Genomic DNA, 24,025 nt, shown 5'->3' with positions numbered 1-24,025 from the left:
TTGTGCTTGCGAGGTAATGACATCACATCCGCTAATTCATAACAGGTGCATTTATCTATATCGCCGTTTCAGGGAGGCATATTGAATGGCCAACCTTTTTTATTTATTTATTCATTTTTTTTTGTCTTGATCCCGGATTCGGGTTGATCAAACTTTTTCTGTTTCTTAAATCAAGATTGCTCTATTTACTTTGATATCAAACTCCAATATAACACACTTCTTGTCTTGTAGATTTTTTTTTTTCGGAATAGCAAAAGGGTCATTGTGTGTGATGATTGATGTACTCTTACATGTATTTGCTGTTACAGGGTCCAAACAACAACAAAAGTGTATTCAGCTTTGCCGCCGTGCAGGACGATTACGTCATCTTCCAATTGTTTGACATCACCGACGACGAGGGCGTCATATCCGTGCGATCAGTGGAAAACGAAATCGTCGAAGATTCCTACAGGGTGAGCATAGACCTGTTGTCGTCATACATTGATTTCTCTGAGCCGCCACCACAAAATGTCACTGCCATGATGTGTGAACCACGAACTAGTGGTAATACAGTACGTCATGTACTATAGTTATCCGACAGATTAAACACAGAACCTAGACCTCGCGCTCCATTTGCACTGACAATGATTTAAGTATTTTCCTTCTGTTAGTGATTGACGTTAGCCGTTAAACGAGTGACACGGCATTTGCTCCTGCGACAATTGCTCTGATATTAGTTTCACCAAGGACTTAAAGGACAAGTTCACCTTCATAAACATAAGGATTGAGAAAATGCAGCAATATTAGTAGAACACATCAGTGAAAGTTTGAGGAAAATTGGACAATCGATGCAAAAGTTATAAATTTTTTAAATTTTTGTGTTGGAACCGCTGGATGAGGAGACTAACACAGCTTGTGAGTCATATGCGTACAACAGTATAAAGGAAATGTAAAAGAAAATTCAACATATTTTCACTTTTTTTTCGCATAATCAAAGAGCACTTGACTTGCCTCTTTCTAAAGGCAGGAGGAATAATATTACCCATAACATTTGTCGGTAACGAGTCAGGGGAATGTGTACTTTTTTCAAAAGATGGATTTTGTGAAATTCTCTTTATATTTTCCTTATATTGTTGTACGCATGTGCAGTAGTCTCCTCATCCAGCGGTTACTGCACAAAAACTTCAAAAAATCATAACTTTTGAACGGATTGTCCGATTTTCCTCAAACTTTCACTGATGTGTTCTACTAATATTGCTACATTCTCTCAATCCGTATGTTTATGAAGGTGAACTTGTCCTTTAAGGTTAGGGTTATGATAGGCTAGGGTTAGAGTTATAGGTTTAGTTTGCTGTGAGGATTAGGATTAGGGTTAGGGTAATGTTTGTGGGTAGAATTTATGTTTGGCATTGCGTGCAGATATTTCGTGGGAGCAATTGTAGAAGGAGCGATGGAATCTTTAAACTAAGTCAAAGAGTAAACACATAGTTATTTATGTTACTGCTGACTGTATTGCACATTTTGACACCAATTGCATCAAATCATAGATGTGAATAGGGTTACTGGAGTACGATATTTGTACACTCATGTGGTTTGCATGCTGTTATTTCTTTCAGATCAAAGTTGTGGTCAAGGATGAAGGTTCTCCGCCACTGTGTACCGATACGGAGGTTTTAGTTTCCACAGTGGTCAACACCACCATACCGTATTTTCCACCGGATGAACGCAATCAAGAGTAAGGAGAGTTCCAAAGGTGGCTCTCTATTGAACAATGATGTTGTCATCTGCACACAAGGCTTTCGTAGTGCAACACCACATACCCGATAGTCGATGGATGTTGGTGATTAAAGCAGTGCACTCCCGTAATTACAAACACGGATAATATGAAATTCTCGCATGAGCGTCACCAGGGGTGGGGGTGCGTTAATGCGAACGCATCTCCCCCTTCAGACCCGGAAAAGTTGAACTTATCATGTATGCACGCACGCTTTAAATCTCCATGGTGTTGGAGGTGGGCGTGGTGGGACACCCCCTTCCAGACCCTCTCCCGCCCGTTCATACGGGCTCGTTCACTTCACTACCTCGCATGCGCTCGGGTAGGAGGCCTTTTTCAGAAAGTTGCGATGAAGGTTTTTTTTTTTTTTTGTTTGTTTGTTTGTTTGTTTGTTTGTTTGTTTGTTTGTTGTTGGGTTTTTTTTTGTTTGTTTGTTTTTTTGCCCGCTTGTCGGCTGAATAAACCCGGAAGTTGAATCAGAAAGTTGCGCTGAAGGGCTTTTTTTTTCTTTTTTTACTTGTTAGCTGATAAAACCCGGCAGTGAAACCAGAAATGTATGACGCCCTGTCTCGTTACAACAAAGTAAGAATTTATGTCCCAAAATTATCGCCAGTTCTATCTTTCTATACATTACTGTTCGGTTACGACAAAATTTAGATATAACGAAAGAACACTGCCGTTCTCGAGGGCTTTGTTATAAGAGAAGAGCAGTGTAAATGCAATCAAAGGCTAACTGACCAGAAAGATATGAAAATATTATATAAACAATCTTTGAGGGTATGAAATTTGTTGATTTAATAATTACGGGGAGTATTCCCGTATATCTTGGATGTACCAAAATAACCAATATCGAGAGTTTTGCGTTGCGATTGTATTATTGTAAGCGAAAATCTTACACTGGCGCCTTGTGATTCGTTCACTCATCACCTTCTTCGTTTCTGTGGACATTAATTGCTACTGTTTCAGAATTATTACATTTCTTACAATACAGAGAGTGCCTTTGTAATATAGTTCTCTTTCTCTCTCTCTCTCTCTGTCTCTCTCATTAATTTTTGTGAAGACTGTCAATTAATCAATGTTTGCATAGTCTAATTGTAGCGTAATAGTATTAACGCATGTTTATGATTTTGACTTTGACAGTTTACGATGAATGAATAATTTGTTGATAATTGTGTCTTTTTCTCCCAGGATATCCTTCACCGAAAATACTCCTTCTTGCGTCAGCTTCACCGAGCCTATAACATTCAATGACAGCCTTTCCGTCGTGTACATACTAGGGATTGTTCCCATCACAGGTAACGAAAACAGCTTGGAAATGGAATTGAATTGTGATCGAACAATCATATATTTGTTCTCTCTTCGTGACGTACGGTAGACGTCAATTATAAGCCTGGTCATCCTTGTTTTGTTTAATATTCTGTCTATCTCTTTCTTTCAATCTCTCTCTCTCTCTCTCTCTCTCTCTCTCTCTCTTTGTGTCATTCTGACCTTTGGTGCCTTGGCAAGGTTCTTTGATGTATTACTGATTATTTATGTTACTAGTAAATGACCTGTTTACCTTTGGGAACAGTGATTTCAAAAATTTTCAAGATATGACAGTTAATGCTTATGTGTAGGTCTGTTGTACCACAAACATTTTATCATATGCAATTTTCGCGATAAAGCCTAAAATATAAGGTGATTTCTGTTTGTTTGTTTGTTTGTTTTGTTCCTTTTTACTCAATAAACCGTAACTGTAGACGGTTTTGTTTGGCAACATTTCCATAATAACTATTGTTCTCATTTTGTACATTTAACAATGCTTAACATCAATTTTACCGATTCACATTTTTACAGTGGTTGTTTCTATCCCTAACTCACATTTTGTAAGTATTTTCAAGCACTAATGCTGGGTTGTTGTTTCATCTGCAAATAGTAAATTATGCCTTTAAACTGGAGGATGCTTCGTAAAGCCGTAGAGAAATTGCTATAGAATAGACACCGTCATTTCACGTTGATCTGATGTGTTAGGCTCGCAAATTCCTCTTTTTCATGTTTGCTAAATTATTTTTAGTAGTTCATTCCATTTTACTGGGGACATTGTAAATTGTTTAGGTTTGAATGAGGAACTGCACAGAGAGTGAAATTCACTACGGACACTCAGTATTTCTGAGAAACTTAATACCATTTGCACAATTAATATCCCATTCCTTTGCCAAACATCGTATGACGTCGGCTGCACAGGCGATGGATTGTTCTGCGTCAATTGCTCCGTCCCGCAACTCTGCAGCAAGGAGGACGTAGACAGAGAAACGAGCAGTACCTACAACATCACGCTGATAGCGGACTACGAGGGCGACGACGAAGGAACTTGCTGCAGTACCACGAGTGCCAGAAAAAGGAGGGCGTCAGGTCGAGAAAATTTTGAGTCTAAATCATAACTAGCTGTAGGGGAAGATACGTAATGTAATTTTGGTAAAATACTTACCATGCTTAGGCCATCCCTTTACACCGTGCTTGAAAAGGTTGAAGCAGATAGCGTTTCACGTTGTTTATTCTGCGAGTTATCCCAAGAGAGTTGTTCGGAAACAAGCGAACTTGATTGAAATAATGAAAGCTTGACTATCCTTGCGCATACAATTTTTATGTCATGATCGGTTTGTAGCTCACCTTAACCAAAGACTCGAGTAAATAAAGCTATTGCGATCATTCATCGTCGACGTCCGCCGTGCGTTGTGCGTCGTCGCGCGTCAACTTCTTTACGATATACTTACAATCCATAGGGTGATAGGATCTCAAATGGGCACCACAACTCCTTCCCCGCAGTCTCTAAACAAGTTTTCAGTAGAACCAGAAGTGATCGCGAGTCATCTCTTTGGTGACCGTAGTTTCAATTCGTTCATGGCGTGCCTGTCTATGCCGCCCTCGTGACCGGGGGTTGGGGCAAAGTGGGACCCAATTTTCATATTTCAGCTTCCATTTTGATTTAAAAAATAGCAACAAAGTGGATTTTCACCAAACTTGACAGGCAAAAGCCATAGGGTGATAGGATCCAAATTTGTTCAAATGAACACCAAACTACTTGAGTCCTCCTCCTACCCCCTTCCCCTTCCCTGTGGGACCAGCAAGTGCGTAAAGCCCCCAAATTATGCAATCTTTAAAAATCTTGAATTCAGTTCAATTATTATGTTCAATTCAATTGAGCCAGATTTGATATAGCTTAGTCCTATGAGTTAGTACATTGGTGACTGCAGTTTCAAGTTCGTTCATGGTGATTCTGGGGTGCTCCCTCTGGACCAGGGTGGGTGACCAAATTGGGGCCCAATTTTCCACATATTTAGCTGTTTCTTGGAAACCCAATGATAAATTTGCACAAAATTTAGCAGGAGAACCCTTGGGTGACAGCACCGTAATTTGTTCAAAATGGCATTAACTTCTCATGTGCGACTGCAATTGCATCTGCAATTTCAAGTTTGTTCATGACGGATCCCTCCTCGAGGCCCTGGGGGCATATTGTGGCCCAAGTGTTCCACCAAATTTGGTAGCTGGAATGTGGACAGGATCTAAGTTTGTTAAAACTGGCACCAAACCTGCTCCCAACAGCTACATTGTAGGTTCACGATTTATGCTAAATCATCTAACACACACTAACGTACACATGTTTGTTTAGACATTATGAAATGGTCATCTGTCTAACAATTCTTAACAATTCCACCTTACCTTGATCTGCAAATTAATTCAAGTTACATCCTGTAATGTGATGTAGTTACAACAATCACAGAGATGCATATTAACTGTCAGTATTGATCAATGATAAAGAAAACATGATGTATCTAATGTGAAACTTAACAATTTGGTCAATAAGAAGTCTGTTTTAACTATTAAATTGGAAGGCGTTCACTGCTGCCTTGAGCAAATTGAAAGCGTCAAGGCCGTGTCACACCATTCCGGGCAAGCTACGCGGGCTTGTGGCGAGGAGGTAGTTTCCAGCACGTAGAAGACTTTCAGCGGGCGAACAAGAATGTTTGCAATTTTCATTCATGCCTTGTCATACCGTACGGGGAAACTTCTGCGGCTTGACTTGCGGGGAAACAAATTTACTCCCCGGAGCTCTCCGCAGTTGGTCCGCACCTGACAGTATCTAGCGCGTAGTTAACCGGAGGTGCTCACGCAAGTCCGATTTAACCGCAGCCAAGTTTTGAGCATGACCAAAACTTTTTCCGGGTGAGTCGCGGGAATTCCCGTAGAGATCCTCGCAGAACGCCAGTAGGAGACCCTTAGCGGCAGTACTTCCCAGGCAATTCCCACGCAGGTACTTCGCAGTCCCGTATGCAGCCAAGATAATGAAATTCTGTGAGATTTCAGCCATTCCATTAGAGGAATTCCTTCACTGAGTTGTCAGCCCCCACGCTACTGGTACAAAGGTCACACAGTATACTCGCAAGTATAACGCGTCCAGCAAGTAAGACACATGCGCTGACTCGCACAAATCCTTTTCCGCCCTCAGGAATGTCCGATATGCTAGAAAATCCCTACACGTAACAAGCCCGAGTAGCTTGCCCGGAAAGGTGTGACAGGGCCTAAACAAATATGCGTGCGCACCTCCGGGCGACTACTTTTGAGATACATGCTAGGTACTGTCATGTGCGGATCATCTACGGGGACCTCCGGGTAGTCAAAATTGTTCTTTGCAAGTCGCACGCAAGGCTGGTGTGACACGGCCTTCAACACAGTACACCTCGCTCGTCTAATGTCGTCCATATCAATGTTCTAATCTTCTTGTTGAAAATGCATGGTCAATTTTCACCAATAGTATACATATGGCAAAAATAGGCACCATGCCAAATCCTTTGGGCCCCAGGGGCCCAGAACCCCCAAATTTTAAAATCTGTGACAAGTAGTTTTCTGTAAAACCAGGCATAATCTGAGTAACTACAATGTAGATTAGTAATTGTACTTTCACATAACATCAGGAAGTGGCTCTTTTGAGGCCGGGGCCAAATTGGAGGCCGTTTTCACATTTCGATCTTCTTTTTGGAAACTAGTGGTCAAATTTTTTAAAACAAATTTTGCAGGTATTATTGTCGGTGTGGTAGAATATGCAATCGGACACTATGGCCCGAATTCACGAAGGTGGTACAAATGAAACCATGGTTTAAACCATGGACAAAAACCATGGAGCGCGAAGTGTCGCATAGAATATTTCGTTACGAAATCAATCATTTCGTCGATGAAATGATTATTTTGTAACGAAATGACAACATTTTGTAACGAAATGAACATTTCGTCCACGAAATGATAATTTCGTTAACGAAACGGTCATTTTGTCGACGAATGATGACCAATTTCGTAACGAAATATTTCGTGCGACACTTGGCGCTCCATGGTTTTTGTCCATGGTTTAAACCATCGTTTCATTTGTACCACCTTCGTGAATTCGGGCCTATGATTCCCCAACGCTCTCCAATCTTTTAGTGTTGCTTTGTTAGTCTTGGTATCTGCAAGAATGCATGTTAAAGGTGAACTCTTACTCAAGTGAGCGGGGTAGGGTTTCATAAAACTTGTCAGTCACTGACAACTGTTTTAAGCTACTGAAATCCTTGCATCTGATTGGCTGAGAGCTAATTTGTCAGAAAGATATGACAAAAATACTCGATGAAATGCTCCCTTTACTTCATATCGTCCTATAAATGCAATGTTAAGAGGTTGTTTAAACACACATCGTAAATTTTGCGTAGCATCGCTCCTAACCCCAGCGAAGTTACTTGTAGGTACTATACTATCGCGATTTTTATTTTGCGTCATCAGATAAACCTCCACATTCTAGTTAAATTTTTGACATCCCATGGACACGAGATTTGCTCTCCTTTGTAGAGTAGTATAATAGTATAATATATTGTAGAATAGTGTGATCTTATCATGTTGCTCGTCAATGCAAAAAAGTTGAATAAACACGCAGACGAACAAACGAAGAAATTACTAGTTTCGAGTGTAAAATCATATAGTTGATTATTAAATGTCTCTGATGAATTACGACGCTTTTACTCCACGAATTTCATTCCTCAGTTACCCAGAATGAAATGAATCCGCAGAATGAAATCGTATTCACCGTGACAGTGGAAGACCAGGCAGACAACCCTCCAGCCTTTGTATTTCCAAGCGACAAACTCGATCAGTTTTATCTGGCAGCTATCGATAGCGCAACCATCGGAACGTCATTGGGCACTATCGAGGTAAATTCTGAAAGAATTGTCTTATTCTAACTTTATCGATTTCTGATATTTCGTAATCTGTCACCAAGAAATAGAACGAAGGAACGTTTGACAATTGTGTGTGTGTGTGTTTGGGATGGGCGGGGGGGGGGGGGGGTAGGGGAGCTGGGAGGGTGGATACATTTGGCAGGGCTATAGATACTTACTGTTTTTTTTTTCTTTCTGTGCCCGTTCTGGTCATCGAAAATCATTTTTTTTTCTTTATTCATTGCTCGGAAATGAAATTTAGTGCCCCCTCCCCCCAAAAAATAAATGAGAACATCAAAACATACTATCAACCCTTATATCTATTCGCAGGGACGGATCCAGGAATTCCGTAAAGGGTAGGCGCCTTTACAAAATTAAAGGGGGACATCGTGCTCCAATCTTTTCTTCTTTTTTTTTTCTTTTGGAAAAAAAAAATAAAGAGGGGGCACGCAGGTTGCGTCCCCTCTGGATCCGCCACTGATTCAAACCATTAAACCATTGCGACTGCATTATTATTATGTTATCAAATACCATAACAAGTCTCGCTTTAATGCTTGTATCATTATGTAGGTCTGCGCCAAGCTTTGCCTATACGGGCGTCGTTATAATGCTAACTGTCATGACAACAAACTGAGATTCCTGACTAGCGCAATGTGAACAAGATCCTTTTGATCAATTCAAAGGTACCGATACGCGTATTCAGCTGGGGGATAGAATTGTTGGGATGTTATGGAAAATAGACAAACTTGATAATTTGCAAGCCGTTTGCCTCTTTGTCGCTTGGTGGTGTTTTTAATTACTGTTAAAACATAGGATTTCGTAGGATACGTCGCTTCATTCAGGAAAAAAGGGGCAAGCCACATTTTGAGTGGGGCCTGTCTGAAAACCACATGCGTTACTCACATAAGATGTATACTCTGCTGCACGAGACTGAAAATGCAAATAAACAGGAAAAAACAACAAAATAGATTTGGTCCCGATTTAAAATAACTAGCTACCAGGTTGCGAACTCCACATGCTCAAAGGGGTTATTGGTGTCTCTGTGCATGCATAGCACCTGCTAATGTGCGATTTCTTTTGTTTGTTTGCTACATGTTATATGGTGAATTGTTCAGTTCCCTCCTGTCTTTGTACATTGTATCTCGCCTCAGATTGACATATGAATTATTTTGAAGTTAATATCATGTCACTGTGCCATGAGAAGAAAAAAAAATGATGACATAGCAATTAAACCAAATCAAAATTAAACCAATATCAAACCTAGGGGACAGACGCAGACGCTACCTACGATCTTCGATTTTCGCTCCAAGCCGTAAGCGGCGATTCGGACTTGATCAACATCGATTCCGTCACCGGCGAAGTCAGAACCAAGGACCTGCTCTACCCGACTCTGGCCGATGCCGCCAGGTGGACCTACCTGAACGGGTCCGGCGAGGTCGAGTACACCGTCTCGCTGTGTGACAGCCCAAGCGCTAGTGCAGAATGCAGCAGCACAGCTCTCACGGTGCGTACATTGCACGGCATTCAGCCTCCTGAATATTGATGTAGGCCCTAGTTCTTCCAATAATCCCGAAATCACTGCTTGCCTCTTGTAAACATACATTTTTGGTAGCACTTCGAAATTATGATCCAAAGATGGTTCCCGGTTATCAAATTCACTTGAAAATGACTGGAGCATCGCCAATATTCCATACAACTTAAGAAAATTATTACCTCCGCAAAGGGAGGAGGTTATGTTTTCGTTATCGTTGGTTTGTTCGTTTGTTAGTTTGTCCATGTGCAAAATAACTCAAAAAGTAGTTAACGGATTTGGATGAAACTTGAGGGAAAGGTTTAGAATGATACAAGTAACAGATGATTAACTTAAGTCAAATAGATATATGAAAAAGTAAATTACAGTTAGATTAAAGCTATCTTTCGTAGCACAATGAAATAGCGTGTACTCTTAAATTGAATATCCTGGCGCAATATGTCAGTGATGGGGTTTTGGCATCAAATCCTTCTCTAGGTTGTCTTCTTTTCTGTTCAAACTATAACTGATATATTTAGAGCAAGGGCAGCATAATTACGTCGTTGTTTTATCTCATTTTGTTCCACTACAGTTCAAAGTTCTGCTCTCTTCTGATCACATCATTATTCGGATTGATGAGAGCGTGGAGGAGGTTAAGGGAAAGCAGGACGACCTTGTAAGGTAGGTGGAATAATGAGAAAAAGAAATCGCAACATCAGGAATGAAGTGAATGTTTCACCATAATAGCAACATACGACATGTTAGTTTATCGAATTGAGAAAAAAAAAAAAAAAAAAACCAAACAGCACAAAACAAAACAGTTATAACCAGATCAAACATATATGAAAACTTTTCCACCGTCTTGAACGATAATTCACAATTAAAGTTCGCGCGTGTTTGTCTATGCGCGTGCATGTGTATCAGTCCATGCATGTATGTAGTTTGTGTGTGGTAATTCAAATGCATGTATTCCATGTTGGCCCACTTTGATATAGAGACATGACTTTATAAAAACGTGAATTCGACTATGCAATGACGAAGAATGAAGCTTAGAAAAGCGCCACCAAGAAACGAGATAGGTCCTTCCCTTTTCGACGGGAATGATCCGATATCTCGTCTGCTTGACTTCTCCGGTTCGAGAATAAAAGCTGCGTGTCGGATTTTCTCTTCTCATTTCTACTTCAGAAAGCAGAGGGCAACATTGCATAGTCATTTGATATCGTCTTTTTGTGGTCTTGCCTGTAATTATATGACCTCATAGTAAAATTTACAATTTTCCCCCAATAGGTGCATGGCGACAGCAATGGAGATCGAAATCTTCGTCCAGTTCATCTCCCCACGCATGGAGAGTGCCACATCAACTCCTGACAGCAGCAAGTGAGTCTAAGTGACCTTTGAACCGGAAGGGAATGAAGCTTAGTAAAACCCTGCAAATATAGGTTCATGCGAGAAAAACCTGTCAGATTTACGACTCTACGCGTACGGCAACCACACAGCACAATCATGATGCCAACAAAATCAATATCTTCAGTTTGTGATGATGACGAAGCTGTTTGCGTCTGTCATTATTTTCTAAGACATGATTATAAAGACCTTGTTTGATTTCCAGAGGCACAAAATGTAGAGCTGTGATCGTACACCCATCCACAAACTGGCCCGCAGAATCCCACAGATATACAGACAATAATATTGATTTGATTTGTTGAAATAATATCGTCAATGCCTCGAATAAAAGCTGGCCATTTGTTTCATACACCGAACAAAATCAACTGAGATTGTACTAGATCGATTATATTTGCTCTTCTATACCTCACCGTTTGGTTACTATGTTTGCATTTTTGTTTTATTTTATTCATTGAAGTTTAGATGCCCCCATTCCCGATCAGAGTAGGATTCGTCAAATCAGGTTTACAGTATCCGCCTATCTTTAAACTAATGTAATTCATCATAATAATAATGTTTCGGTAAGTAGTATGACATTGTACAGTATAATAGTATAGTATACTATAATAGTATAGTATAGTATAATATAGTATAGTATAGTATAGGATAGTATAGTATAGCATAGTAAATTATAGTATAGTAGAGTAGAGTATAGTATATAGTACAGCATAGCATAGTGAATTATAGTATAGTATAGTATAGTATACTATGCTAAAGTATGTAGCATAGTATACAAATTAATATGCCATGCACTGAGAGGCTGTGTAGTTCTAATTGTTGTCTTCGAGATGGCCAGAATAGCGTGATTTCCTGATAATTCCTTGAGAGGTTTGAACAGTGCATGATAATGGATTGTATTTGTTACATATAAATCCCACAAAAAAAATCTTTAAAATGATTAGAATTGTTGAAATAAAAATGTCTACGTGCTGCTGACTGCAGCTCAGCTGACCAGTGTACTGCAGTGGACGCAATATAGTACGCAGTGTTCTATAAGGCTGATGCCAAGAGCAATTAACACACACTATCGTAATGATCGGTCGCGTATGGCGACATTGATAAGCCCTCGTGCAAGACGTGTGCTATGTCAGGAATGGCGTCACGGCGAAACATTGTTTTCTCCTTTAGCGTTTTTTTTTCAACAATACGACGATTGTATGTTTGGTGACATGACACTTTGAACTAAGGGACAAACGGGATCTCATGAATGAGGGCAATAAAGTCATTTGTAAGATGTTGCAACAGCAATGGCAATGGCAGCTATCATTGCACTAGCTATACATGTAAACTGCATTATTTTTCACTTCTTCCTTATACAGGACAGATTTGTGGTTGTACGCAGTGGATCCAAATGGGGAGTGGTCTAAATACATGACCTTTCAGGACTTCAAGTAAGAATTGACTGACTCATCTTTGCCAGTTTGTCAAGGGGAAATCCAGTCAAAATCCACAAGTTAGTCTGTTAAAAAAAGAGTAAAAACTTACGAGTTCAAAGGTCAAGATCTGACTGAAATCGGGTGAAAGATAAGGAGGTTATGACATTTTGAAGGTATGCCAATTTCTGCAAAAACAGTTCTTGTACAGTGGATATATGAACATGCAAATGAGTGAGCTAACCATGTCATACCCTCAAATTTTTTTCATTGATCAGGTACCAAAAAAATAATGATAATAAGATGACGAAAATGTTTAGAAATGTCATAACTTCCTCGTTTTTCAGCCGCTTTAGATCAAAATATTACCGTTGAACTCTTAATATCTTATTCTTTCTTATCAGACTAACTTAAATTTGGACTGGATTCCCCTTTTAGGAAAGAGAAGAGGGGGAAGAGAGAGGGGGCAGCACATGTTTCAGTATAGGTTGTGTGATGTGAGAAAGTGATAGTGGAAAGGGGTGAGAACGAAACACGTTCTAATAATTTGTAGATCAGTAGATAGAGACTCAATACGGCGGGAATGACGGATGTCATGTGATGCATCATATTATTTGAAGTAACGACCAAAATTTATCTCACTCACTAAAAGGATGATATAGTTTTGGTTGAGAGAGGGCTTCAAGTTTACAACTTTTCGTGAGACAATGAGAAATCTCTTACGTAAAATGGAAGAGCATACAATTCAAAGAGGAATTCACAGTTAACATGATGACAATTGGTTATGAAATGGCTGAGATATCAGACACAAGGGACCCGCCTTTCATTACGATCGTTTTGTTTTCACTTTGTTTTTAATATCTCGGCCCTTTCGTAACCAATTTTTATAAAATAAACTTCTTTTCCATAACTTAGTTTATAGTTATTTGTCAAAAAGTTAAAAGCCGAATTCCCATCTCAACCAAAAACTATACAATCCTTTAAAGTCAATATCACGGTTTTCGAGAAAAAAAAAAACAACACCTTAGCACAACATGGGTGTTAAGTGCACAACGTTTTGTGTTTAAATCACATACAATCTTTTACTTAAGTCTAATGTTGGAACATAACTTTTTTTTCAGAATACAATCATAATTGTCTTCTCAAACAAACCTAACAGAAACAAGACGGAAGCCACACTTTATGAGGATGGCACCTACACGTGTGACGGTACGGATTTCGAGGTCACCCCGCTGCGACTGTCCTCCGTCCGTCCGAACATCGCCATCCAAGCTTACCAAGCATGGGTGCCTCTCACCCTCGCATTCATCATCTTCATCGGAAACCTAATCTGCATCCTACTCCTCTGGTTGTCATGGAAACAGTGAGTTGTGACCTTATACTTGCACAATATAAGGTCGTATGTACGTTAGCATTGGAACCTTTTTGGTTGTAGCCTTCCTGCAATGAATTGCGTCATGCGTTAGTTTTTGTTTTGTATTGTGATTTAGTCGTTTGGGTATTCAGGTTACAATTGTTTAATTGGATATGGCACGAGGGTAAACTTGCAAGTAGTTCCAAGGGTAATCAATGGACAAAATTTAATGATCGGCTGATGAATGTTCAGGTATACAAAGCGACATAATATTATTAACATCATTCTCTTTCGTGAGCTCCAATCTTTTTGTTGTTGTCAGGTTTACCTTTTTCTGAATTAAGATGTAGAAAGATAGAATCACGTACCATTTCACCGAGTTAAATACCCTGCTCTTTTCGATGATTAAGTGGAGTGGGATCTTTTTCGTGCATGAGTTGTGACTCTCTCTTACACGGAACCTCCATTTTATGTCCTATCCGAGGGACATAGTGTTTTGCCTCTTACATGAGGGAGAGGGATGGTATGATTACACACAACATTGCTCAGTTGGACTTGGGAATCGAACCCAGGTCCTTTGGACCAACATCAACACCATTTTTCAAAATTGATTTGGATCTCCGAAAGATGCATGACATGAACCAGATTTATAGCTCGATATTATGTCGAAGCGATCCATGTCAACAAAGTTTGTGCAAGCAATGTGGCTTGGTAGATAATGCTCCAGAGTCTGAATGGAATATATCACGGGTTCGAATCCTACCTGTGTTTTACATCTCATGACAAGATAACACAGCCTCGGGTTATAGCCTCCACGAGACGTCCTTCTTTACAGACCATTATAGTTCATGTACTTATCAAGCATGTTCCTGGCGTTGTTGTTAGTAGTGACTGACAAGGGTAGGACCAACTGGTATATGAAGGTGAATACTCTGAAAGGATACCCGCGTAAGTAAGACAACATCAGGAGTTGTAGCAGCAACAGGAACATCAACATCATTGTCATGTTCGTTTCTACAGGATGCTCATGGAGGGCGGAAATGACATTTCCCGCACGCTGAGCGTGAGGGAGCAGGGCATTGTGAACCCCGTTTTCGACCCCGATCAGGACGCCGAAGAGCGCTACATCTCGACTCAGAAGGAGGATGCCGCGGTAGAGGCGCGGGAAGAGGAGGAGGAGGAGGAGGAGGGGACGCAGGTGACGCAGGAGGAAGAAGCCGAGTCTGTGACCGGGTAAGTCAGGTAGCTGGTATAGTTCAAGTGATCGAGTTGTCGCAAGTTTTGCGTGTTGCGCTGACAATCGCTAAGGTTTTACGATGGTGACGTGCGAGTGAAGTCTGTGTATGTGGCAAACAAGATTGAATAAACTATTTTCATCTCTCGAGTAAGTACAGGCGTCCGCTGGTCACGTTGTTTAGAAGACATTTGCTGTGGCGTTGAATCTTCTATACCAAGACAACGCACCTTATATGCATGACCAAAGAGGTACTTGGCGAGCCCTTGCCTATAAAGTACCTCCTTGTTATGACTCAGGTGCGTAGAAGTCAGACAGCATGACTTGTTGTGATAGCGATTCACCCATGAATAGATTATAATATCATTGCCTCAGAATAGGCATAGAGTTGGATGATTTTTACATGATTTTTCTCAATGTTCGTTCATTCCATGAAGGTCGGAAGATCCACTGATCACCAAAGTCTACTTGACGGATGGTACAAATACTACCGAGATCACTCTAGCCGAAGGCGATGCTCCACAAAATGCAGAACAGATAGCAGGTGAGTAGAGCAAGTTTTTTTTTTGTTTTATCTCTCTCTCTCTCTCTCTCTATATCTCTTTCTATGCTTCTCTCTCTCTCTCTCTGTCTCTGTTTTTCTCTCTCGCTCCTTATATCCCCTTCTATCTATACCCTTTTTAGTTTCCATGCATTTATTTTTGTTTCATCCAACTGCAGTCAGTGTCACAGTTCATACAGAATGATTTTTTTTCTTAATTTTTTTCACCATCATGTATAGGCCTATTTACTTCATAAATCGATGTAGTGCCTTTTGTAGATTTGTTGAATTTTGTATGTGTGTATATCCTTAGGTTTTAAAATGGAACACTTATTACTTGTATATGTATCAGTAACTAAAAAAGTATACATTGTAAATTGCATATGGCTCATAGCTGAATATTGCACATAAACATGATATTATGAATCATCTTTTTCATATTTATATCTAAGTTCAAAGTAAGGATTTCAGATTTTGTCCGGTTTCCAACTCGCTGTACTTTCAGAAATAATAATCTTTGTGTGAATGTATGAAAAAGGGGTGTCCTCATTCCCACGTAATAGCCCCAGACAATATGGCTGGGAATTCCATATATTGGAAGCTCTGGTGTTCTAATCCTCGACCAAGTTCAGGGTAGATGAATACTATTCATCAGAAATGCTCCGTCAGCGCTAGTCTTTATATATCTTATGTTTAAAATCACTTACAGTGTAAGCTAATGCATTTTAAATGTTTTTCAATGAATTGAAAGCAATAAAGATACCGGAACGTAATTTCAATCGATCAAATTATTGTAACAGTGGTGATGATAATGATAGTGATTATGATGATGATGATGATGATGATGGTGATGGTGATAATCGCACAATCGTTCGCTGTAAGACAAAAAAAAGCTATCGTTTGCCATTAAACATGAAAAGAATATTCTTTGATTTTACCTCGGCCATATACCGGCAGTAGCCAGAGTAATGCATTAGTTGATAATACAATTAATCCACTTTGATGATTAACACACACACACAGTCATTTACTCGCAGGCAAAAATGTCTTCCCAAGTACAACGTTTAGTTAAAAAAAAGAATCGCAAAATCTTAACTTCTAATACATGTACAAACATGAATATCATGAAACTGATTCATGATTTCATGATGATATCACTGCATTCCGTAATACTCGAATCAATTCAGTATTATGTGGTGTATACTTTTCTAGTTAAGTCAAGTCAAGTTAAGTCTAATCAACAGTGCGCTATTTGTTTAAACACCTTGCATGTCTCTCTCTGTGTGTGTTTGTGTGTTTTATAGAGAAAAGTTTCACTTTTCTACATTTCTGAATACGACTTCTGTAATTACCACATTGAAATGTTCTGTAAACTTCGTACTGCCCAGTGAACTAAATACTTGCGTTATGTCGGTCTTGGTCCTTCATTGATCATGTGGAATATTCCTTTCTAACAGACACGGAGGAGCACAACCGACTTGTTCCAATTCCTCCATTGATGATGGACACTCGCGAGTATGAAACCAATGTGAGTTTTTTTTTTTTACATTTCATTCTTTCTTTTATTTGGCAATATTAGTTTGTTTCACTTTTTTCCTTTACAGTGAAGGCTCAGATAGTATTTGAACAAAAATGATGAGAAATCAGCGATTGGTAGGCCAAAGTGCAAGAGGGATGGATGCATTGATAAGAACGGAACTAAAATGATTGCCGTGACGATACGGATAAAAACGATACTAGTGGTTTTTTTTACCCTCACCGTCACCGGTGCTAAAATGTGTGTAAGTGTTTCGTTTTTCTTATACCTATTAATGCCACTCCGTTAAGCTCGCTAAACTATCACACAGTCATACAATAAATGTTAACGATGACCATACTATTGATTAGCCTTTTGACAAGACCGCCTGGCTGAGGCTTGGAGAAGAGACTAGCTGCGAGGGAACGGGTGAACGCGAGACAGAGTGGGGCAGGCTGGAGCTGCGTCACTCGGAACTCGCGTTCACCCGTTTCTCGCAATGCTCGATGTGGTGAATTCCTCAGCCACGAGGCCCTGTCAAAAGGCTAACAATTGATTTGAATGAAATATTACTGGACACTAACATTGGCAGGAATTAGTTGTTGTTTTTGTTGCTGCTTTTGTTGTGAATGGCACCATTCTCATGTTCCCCACAACCAGGAAGCAACCATGGATGTTTACCCATTCGATGAGCCAGATGAGGAAATTTCCGTCACGGGTAACCCGGAAGAAGAAGGTGCCGTCAACATAATCGGCGAATCGCCAAATGACGACCATCCATACAGCACGAAAATTTTCCCGAATACCAGTGAACGAGAACTCACTGAATCGCCCACTACGGAAGCCGCGGTTGTCGAGTCGCCTCCACACATTCCTGACCCGGACTACGACCAGGTCGAAGAAACAGATAATAATGGCAAAGAGCCGCCGTACGTAAATGTCGCTTCGGAGAAACGTGCGAGCTCACCTCCGGAACTGCCTGACCCTGATTACGAAGTGATGGCCCCAGGCGGTCAGCAACCTGCTGCGGAGCCTATCCCGGCAGTGGACACGGGTTACGAAAATGTAATACCCTTCCAACCAACGACTACTGGTAACGACGCGGACGCCGCGCGACCCGAAGGAAAGACGGTGACTTTCGGTGGTGAGACCGTCGTCGGGCAAGGCGCCGGCGATGGGACCAGCACACTCGACGGCAGTGCAGAGAGCGACAGCGGTCACAGCTCCCCTGCGACGAAACATGCATCCTTACCAGACCAGGACGAAGTCATCGGAAAGATGGGGAACGACTCGGAGCCCTCCACCGTGGACTATCTAGAAGACGAATCCCTTATCAGTGGCGGTGACTTTCCGGAAGTAGGTGTAACTAGTCTCTAACCATCTCCCAGACAGCCTAATGGAGAGTGGTAATGACGGAGTTAAATCGAATGAAAAGAGATTTTTAAAAATCTGTTTCATCCATTCCATGTTATATCAGTAAATTCTCACATTACCTTGCTTTGTAAGTTAGAGTATTCAGAATATCTTTTGGTCGATTTTTTTTTCTTTCTTGCAAATGCACATGTTTGTGCTTAATTCCGCGAAAAAAATCCTATAATTCTTCAACAGCAACACTGCATGAAAAAAAAAAATTAACATACTCGTCATCACAATAGTCGTTGAATAGTTGCGTATTATTTCAAAGTTTTTAAAGCTGAGTTGGATTAAAATGTATCTCGTGTCATTCAGAGCAAGACTGTGTTTTCATTGCCTAATAGTTATATGCAAGTAGTTCACGCATTTACTAAAAACAACAACCACACATATTAAACTTCTTATATTACTTAAAAATACGTGATCAAAGTTCAGTATTAGTCCCATATTCAAGTTTTACTCATGCTTACGGGATTCTATGATTATTCTGCATTTAGTATTTAATGAGTTCAAATTCTCGTAAGCAAAGTCATCACTGGAAGTGAAAATGTTATGAATTTTGTTTAAATGCAATTTTTTTTAAATGAAGCTTTGTTTGTGTGACCCGTTACTGAGAAACCCGATGCTATATCAAAGAACAAATCCTAAGTCTTCCAATACAATATATATATATATATATATATATATATATATATATATATATATACTTCTCTGTTGAGAAAAGAAATACTGTCGAACAAGTCAAAATGCCTGCAAGCAAGATAAACATCGGCTTTGGAGGAAGGGTGATAGGCTTTTAAACACCTCTTCTTAATTCAGAACGCCGGAGTAGCATGCTGAACGAAAATTGAAAAGTTTTCTGACTTTGACATTAAGACAGCACCTAGATCAAATTCCAGTTGTTTGTTTTTATATGTGTGTGTGTGTGTGTGTGTGTGTGCGTGTGAATATAAAAATAGATTTACAAAAAGAACAATAACACCTCATTTTGCTGTCAGTGATCATGGGTCTCATGATATATAGATAATGCTCATCAGTTCCCGGCAAATAATGAGCAGTTGTTATTTTCCTTCAGATTCGATCCATACAGTGAATGTGACACCAAAAGGAATGACTGACTGACGATGAGATATATGTATAGATTTATATGTAATATTTGCAGCAATTCTTTTATTTTTCCGACGAAGCTTTCTAAGCGCAAACACGAGATCCTGAACGACACGTTATAGGATTGAATGGAAAAAAGAATTATTTATATAAAGTGAGGAGTGATTGGACACCTTGTTGGAAATAACATATTATACCGACACTTTGCTTTGCATCGAGCAGTATTAATGACAAGAATGAAGGTTCACATGTCGCATGAAAAAAGTGGAATTAGTATTGTAAGTATTCAAGTAACGAAGTACCAAAATCCGTGTGTATGTACGTATTTATCCGGAATTTCCTATGCTAAGTAGAGCAACCATCATGCATTATCGGACAGTCCATTTTCAGTAGCAAATATTGTGATATTATGTGTATCGGATATTTCTAGAGCATTGTGCCTCTAGCGCTTGTGTACTGACCTGGTGCATTTAACAAAACGAACTAAAACACCGAAAATTATAGGTGAAAGTCAACATAAGCTTGGATAAAAGATATTGCTTATATAACTTTTATATACAGCATAAGATATATGATTGTGACGAAATATCTTTCTATTTGATATAAAAGATATTGGCTTTTGCGATTTCATAAGGGAGAATAGATTGCTCGCTTTATTTTTTTTCGTGTATCAAAAGAGGAAATTTGATAAATGTGAGGATTGTTTGTGTAAGAATGGATTGTTTTTCAAGCTCCACATTATTAACACACAGTAGTCACGAGTGTCATGGTGTACCACCGTTTAAGGTCATTTTCAAGCCGATTGTGTGTGCGCGCGCGTGAAACCTTCCAATGAAAATGAAGACGAAAATCCTTACGATGTAAAATAGCCGTGGTTCGATGGGCAAAGCAATGATGGGATTGTAATTCCCCTCCTAATATCTGACAAAACACAACAAGAAGAAGAACGAAAGATATTTATCGCTTCCACGGAAAAAAGGAAAAAGACAAATCAAACAAAGTGACACGACTTTAAGATAATGCTGAGATGATAATTCAAGCCATGTCTCTCACTCTCCTTTTTGTGCAGGATTTATATTTGATGTTTATATGTTTATGTTTATGTTTTGGTATGCAGCTATTTTTGTTAATTCAAAGGAAAAGATCAGTAAGTGTCTCGATTTAAGAAGGAGAGTTAAAGGAATATGGAGTGACTTGAATAAGAGAAGTCACGTGTCGTGCATTACACAACAATTTGATAAATCCTGACTATATAATAATCCATTGTGACTGGATTTTAGTGTGCTATGCGTTTAATGATAGCTTTTTATAGCTTTTAAGACAAATGGACAACTGATCATCACCAATAAAGTATGTATGACGAAATAGTATAATAATTGTCATATTTTCTATTGTTCTTTCCAGTGTCTGATAGTGTTTTTGTATACTATGAATGGAGTGTATATATATATATATATATATATATATATACATATACATATACATATATATTCTCTTACGTAATATGTTTTCCCATCATGATGGGATGAAAATGTGAAATTGTTTTCCTGTTACGCGCGTTCTGTGAAGACTTTTTGGTAGGCCTATATCTCAGCAACGATATGAAATTCTATTCAAAATCCTGACCAACTTGACTTCATTTTTTTTTTCTAGCTTAATCTTTGTCTGCAATTGAAAAATAAATAACATATTTGTTTGTTTTTTTTCATTTTACCCTCCTTTTCTCTCTCTCACTCAGCGTCCATCCGTCTGTATCAAATCAGGTATATTTTCTTTGAGCTACTCTGAGCCAATAATTATGATAAAAGGCGCCCACTGTCCAGTAATAATATGACCTAAGCTGCCATTCCGGTTTTGTCTTGTTTTGTTGTTTGTTTGGAACGGGGTTGGTCTTTAATTCAAGGACACTTGATAATGATATGATTGGAACTGCCACCTTGAGGCTTTATACAGAGTCAATACCACAGCTAGACCAGAAAACTTGACCTAGTGTATAAATTATGGGGGATTCAACACCATGAAAATTATGACCTGATATGAAGCACTATAACCAACTGACCAACTCGTGAGCCTCACCACTGTTAAAGTGCACAGGGCCGTAACAACTCCTATATATAGCTGACCGATTGACCGGCGCCAAATAGAGTGAAGTAACAGAAGATGCATCGATGTCCTTCCTCCTAAATATCACATAACTTCCTCCAAAAACTATACAGCTAGTGGAGTGGTGCTTGAGCAGGGACGATACTTCTGCGCCTTTGGTATGTAAGGTAGGTTCTGTGCGTGAGCTTGTTTGATTAAAAGAAAATTAGAACGTTCATTTTCATAATCATGAACGCCTCAAAGTCGCGTTGATTTACCCGAGGCCCTGAAATATGGTGGTTGAAATCGGCTGATTTGTTCCACAATTTCCATTGTGATGTATAATGTTAATCGTCTATGTGTGTGTGTGTGTGTGTGTGTGTGTGTGTGCTGTGTGTGTATATATATATATATATATAATATGTGGATGATTGTGTTCGGCTTTATTAATGTTGATAAGGTCATAACATCATACAAAGAGTAATGTATATATGCAATCTCCACATTCGTTATCCCTTTATTCAAACTCGTCTTTAAGCAGCAGGTTGTCAGTCCATGTACTCATGTGGTAACACTAACATTAAGTGGCTTCCCACTGTCCGTGGGAAAAAAGTAAAATTTAGAGCGAGTTTAATAATGAAGTAGTTGGCAACAAGTTCAGTGTGATGCGCGTTTAGTTTTATGATAGTCTCCTCAATGATAGATAGTAGACAACGAATGTCACAGAGTTTAATTCATCACACTGAAATGACAACAAAAATGGATAAGTAAAGTAGAGGTTGAGGTACACGAGCCACTTATGACTCTAGACTACAGTACTACTTCAAGTGGTGCTACGATAAGAAAGTGGATCCTTCCACAGCACCTGTAGGCGAGATCGCTGAATTCCTCCTGCATCTATTTGACAAGAGCTTAGCCATCTCAACAATCAGAGGCTACAGATCGGTTATTTCAGCCTTACATAAAGGCTTCAGAGGGGAGAAAGGGTAGGATCTTCCTCCCATCTGACTAGACTAATGAAATCCCTCCTTTTGTCTACGCCTCCTCAGAAGAAACTGAGTCCCTCTTGGAGTTTATCGAGAGTCTTGCGTGCTCTGTCCAGGGCTCCTTTTGAACCTATGCACAGCAGTTCTCTTGCTATAAACCTTACTATCAATATCGAATAACCAGCATACTGTGCCACTTAATTACTATCGACAATCCTGGTGCTCGTTTCCAACAACTTACGAATAAGTCATGAAGGAAATACAAAAAAGTGGATACAATATCCACGACCGTTAGTCAACATAACGCTGCAAAAGTGTATAATAGGTTTGACATTAATGTGGAAAGTTAGTTGTAAGTAGCCGTAAACATTTTCTTTTTTAAATATCCCATATAAACCGTGCCTCATCAAAATATGATTATTTTGACGTAGTGTATGTCTTCGGTGTATATAATCTTTATAATGTCTGGCCGGTGTTATTGTGTCCCTATTTTCTATTTTCATTCTCAACACATACGACTCAATTCAATTATTTCATGTCGTGATATATTAATCATGACAACTTACAATCTGATTTTCAAGTATAATGTATAAGAATATTACACATACTAGATAGAAAATACATAATTACAGAGGATGATATTGATACACATCAAATAACCTATTGGCATATTCATATTAAAAAGGCAAACGATTGCATCATTATCACACATAATAAATTACATATCAATTTAAGAAAGACATAAACTACAAGCTAGCAAGAGGTCTAGTTTTGCAGAGAACCAAAAACAAAGAGAAAGGAAAAGTGAGTTATTTTGCTTCCTTATAGCATTCAAATATCAAAAATATAATAAATCTAAAAAAATAAACTTTGAATTGAATTGCATTGACTTACCATTGAAAGGATATAACATGCTCTATTCAACATATTATGATCTGAGAAGAAAATGAATTGATTCATCGATTATTAGTGAATAGAAAGAGGATAATCTCTTTACAGATTGCAATCAGATGAGTTTTGAATGCACTCGGTGATTAGCACTGAATGGATATGACGACAGTTTTATATTACAGATGATGATTGAGTCTCTATAATTTAACCATGCTTGTATCTATTTTACATTGTTCTGCTGCTCGTAATGACGCCATAACCAATGATAACGAACATTAGGGTTTTGCAGAGTAATATAAGCCTGAAGAGATGGAAAGTTGATTGATTTTTCTGAGAGAGACAAGAAGTCAACAATGCCAAGTTGCGTATGTGGTGAGAAATCATGGGATGAGGATTTTAGATTAATAGAGACGAATGCATGAGTCTTTTGGTGTAATTTTGCGGGATACTTACTCTCTTTCGTGTATTTTCAAAATGCCCGAGACTGTATAGGTGCAGACCAGGATGGCTTCTGGGAAGACATTGTTAGTTGCTATCTTGCTGTCATTGATGCAGACAAGCTATCAGCATGATCAGGAAAACCCGACTACAGCTTCCACAGGTT

The 24,025-nt window shown here is 39.2% G+C and overlaps 1 protein-coding gene across 1 annotated transcript in view; it reads left to right on the top strand.

Annotated features, from left to right (window-relative positions):
* Positions 1-20,557, top strand: part of LOC139707913 (protocadherin-15-like) — a 29,909-nt gene extending 9,352 nt beyond the window's left edge. The window contains exons 6-19 of the mRNA XM_071619907.1: positions 309-452; positions 1,596-1,714; positions 2,942-3,048; positions 3,977-4,144; positions 7,799-7,965; positions 9,236-9,475; positions 10,074-10,162; positions 10,769-10,858; positions 12,244-12,315; positions 13,457-13,660; positions 14,672-14,884; positions 15,323-15,429; positions 16,884-16,954; positions 17,603-20,557. Of these exons, the coding sequence (XP_071476008.1) occupies positions 309-452; positions 1,596-1,714; positions 2,942-3,048; positions 3,977-4,144; positions 7,799-7,965; positions 9,236-9,475; positions 10,074-10,162; positions 10,769-10,858; positions 12,244-12,315; positions 13,457-13,660; positions 14,672-14,884; positions 15,323-15,429; positions 16,884-16,954; positions 17,603-18,319 (2,508 nt within the window). The 3' untranslated portion in view covers positions 18,320-20,557. The remainder of the gene's footprint in view (positions 1-308; positions 453-1,595; positions 1,715-2,941; positions 3,049-3,976; positions 4,145-7,798; positions 7,966-9,235; positions 9,476-10,073; positions 10,163-10,768; positions 10,859-12,243; positions 12,316-13,456; positions 13,661-14,671; positions 14,885-15,322; positions 15,430-16,883; positions 16,955-17,602) is intronic.
* The last annotated feature ends 3,468 nt before the right edge of the window (positions 20,558-24,025 follow it).

The sequence above is a fragment of the Diadema antillarum genome, unplaced genomic scaffold, assembly GCF_040938485.1.
Source record: "Diadema antillarum isolate AM-2024a unplaced genomic scaffold, OU_Dant_1.0 seq00001284_RagTag, whole genome shotgun sequence".
In the NCBI taxonomy this organism is placed as follows: domain Eukaryota; kingdom Metazoa; phylum Echinodermata; class Echinoidea; order Diadematoida; family Diadematidae; genus Diadema; species Diadema antillarum.
Note: the sequence above shows the minus strand (reverse complement) of the source record. Positions and strands in the feature narration are given on the sequence as shown.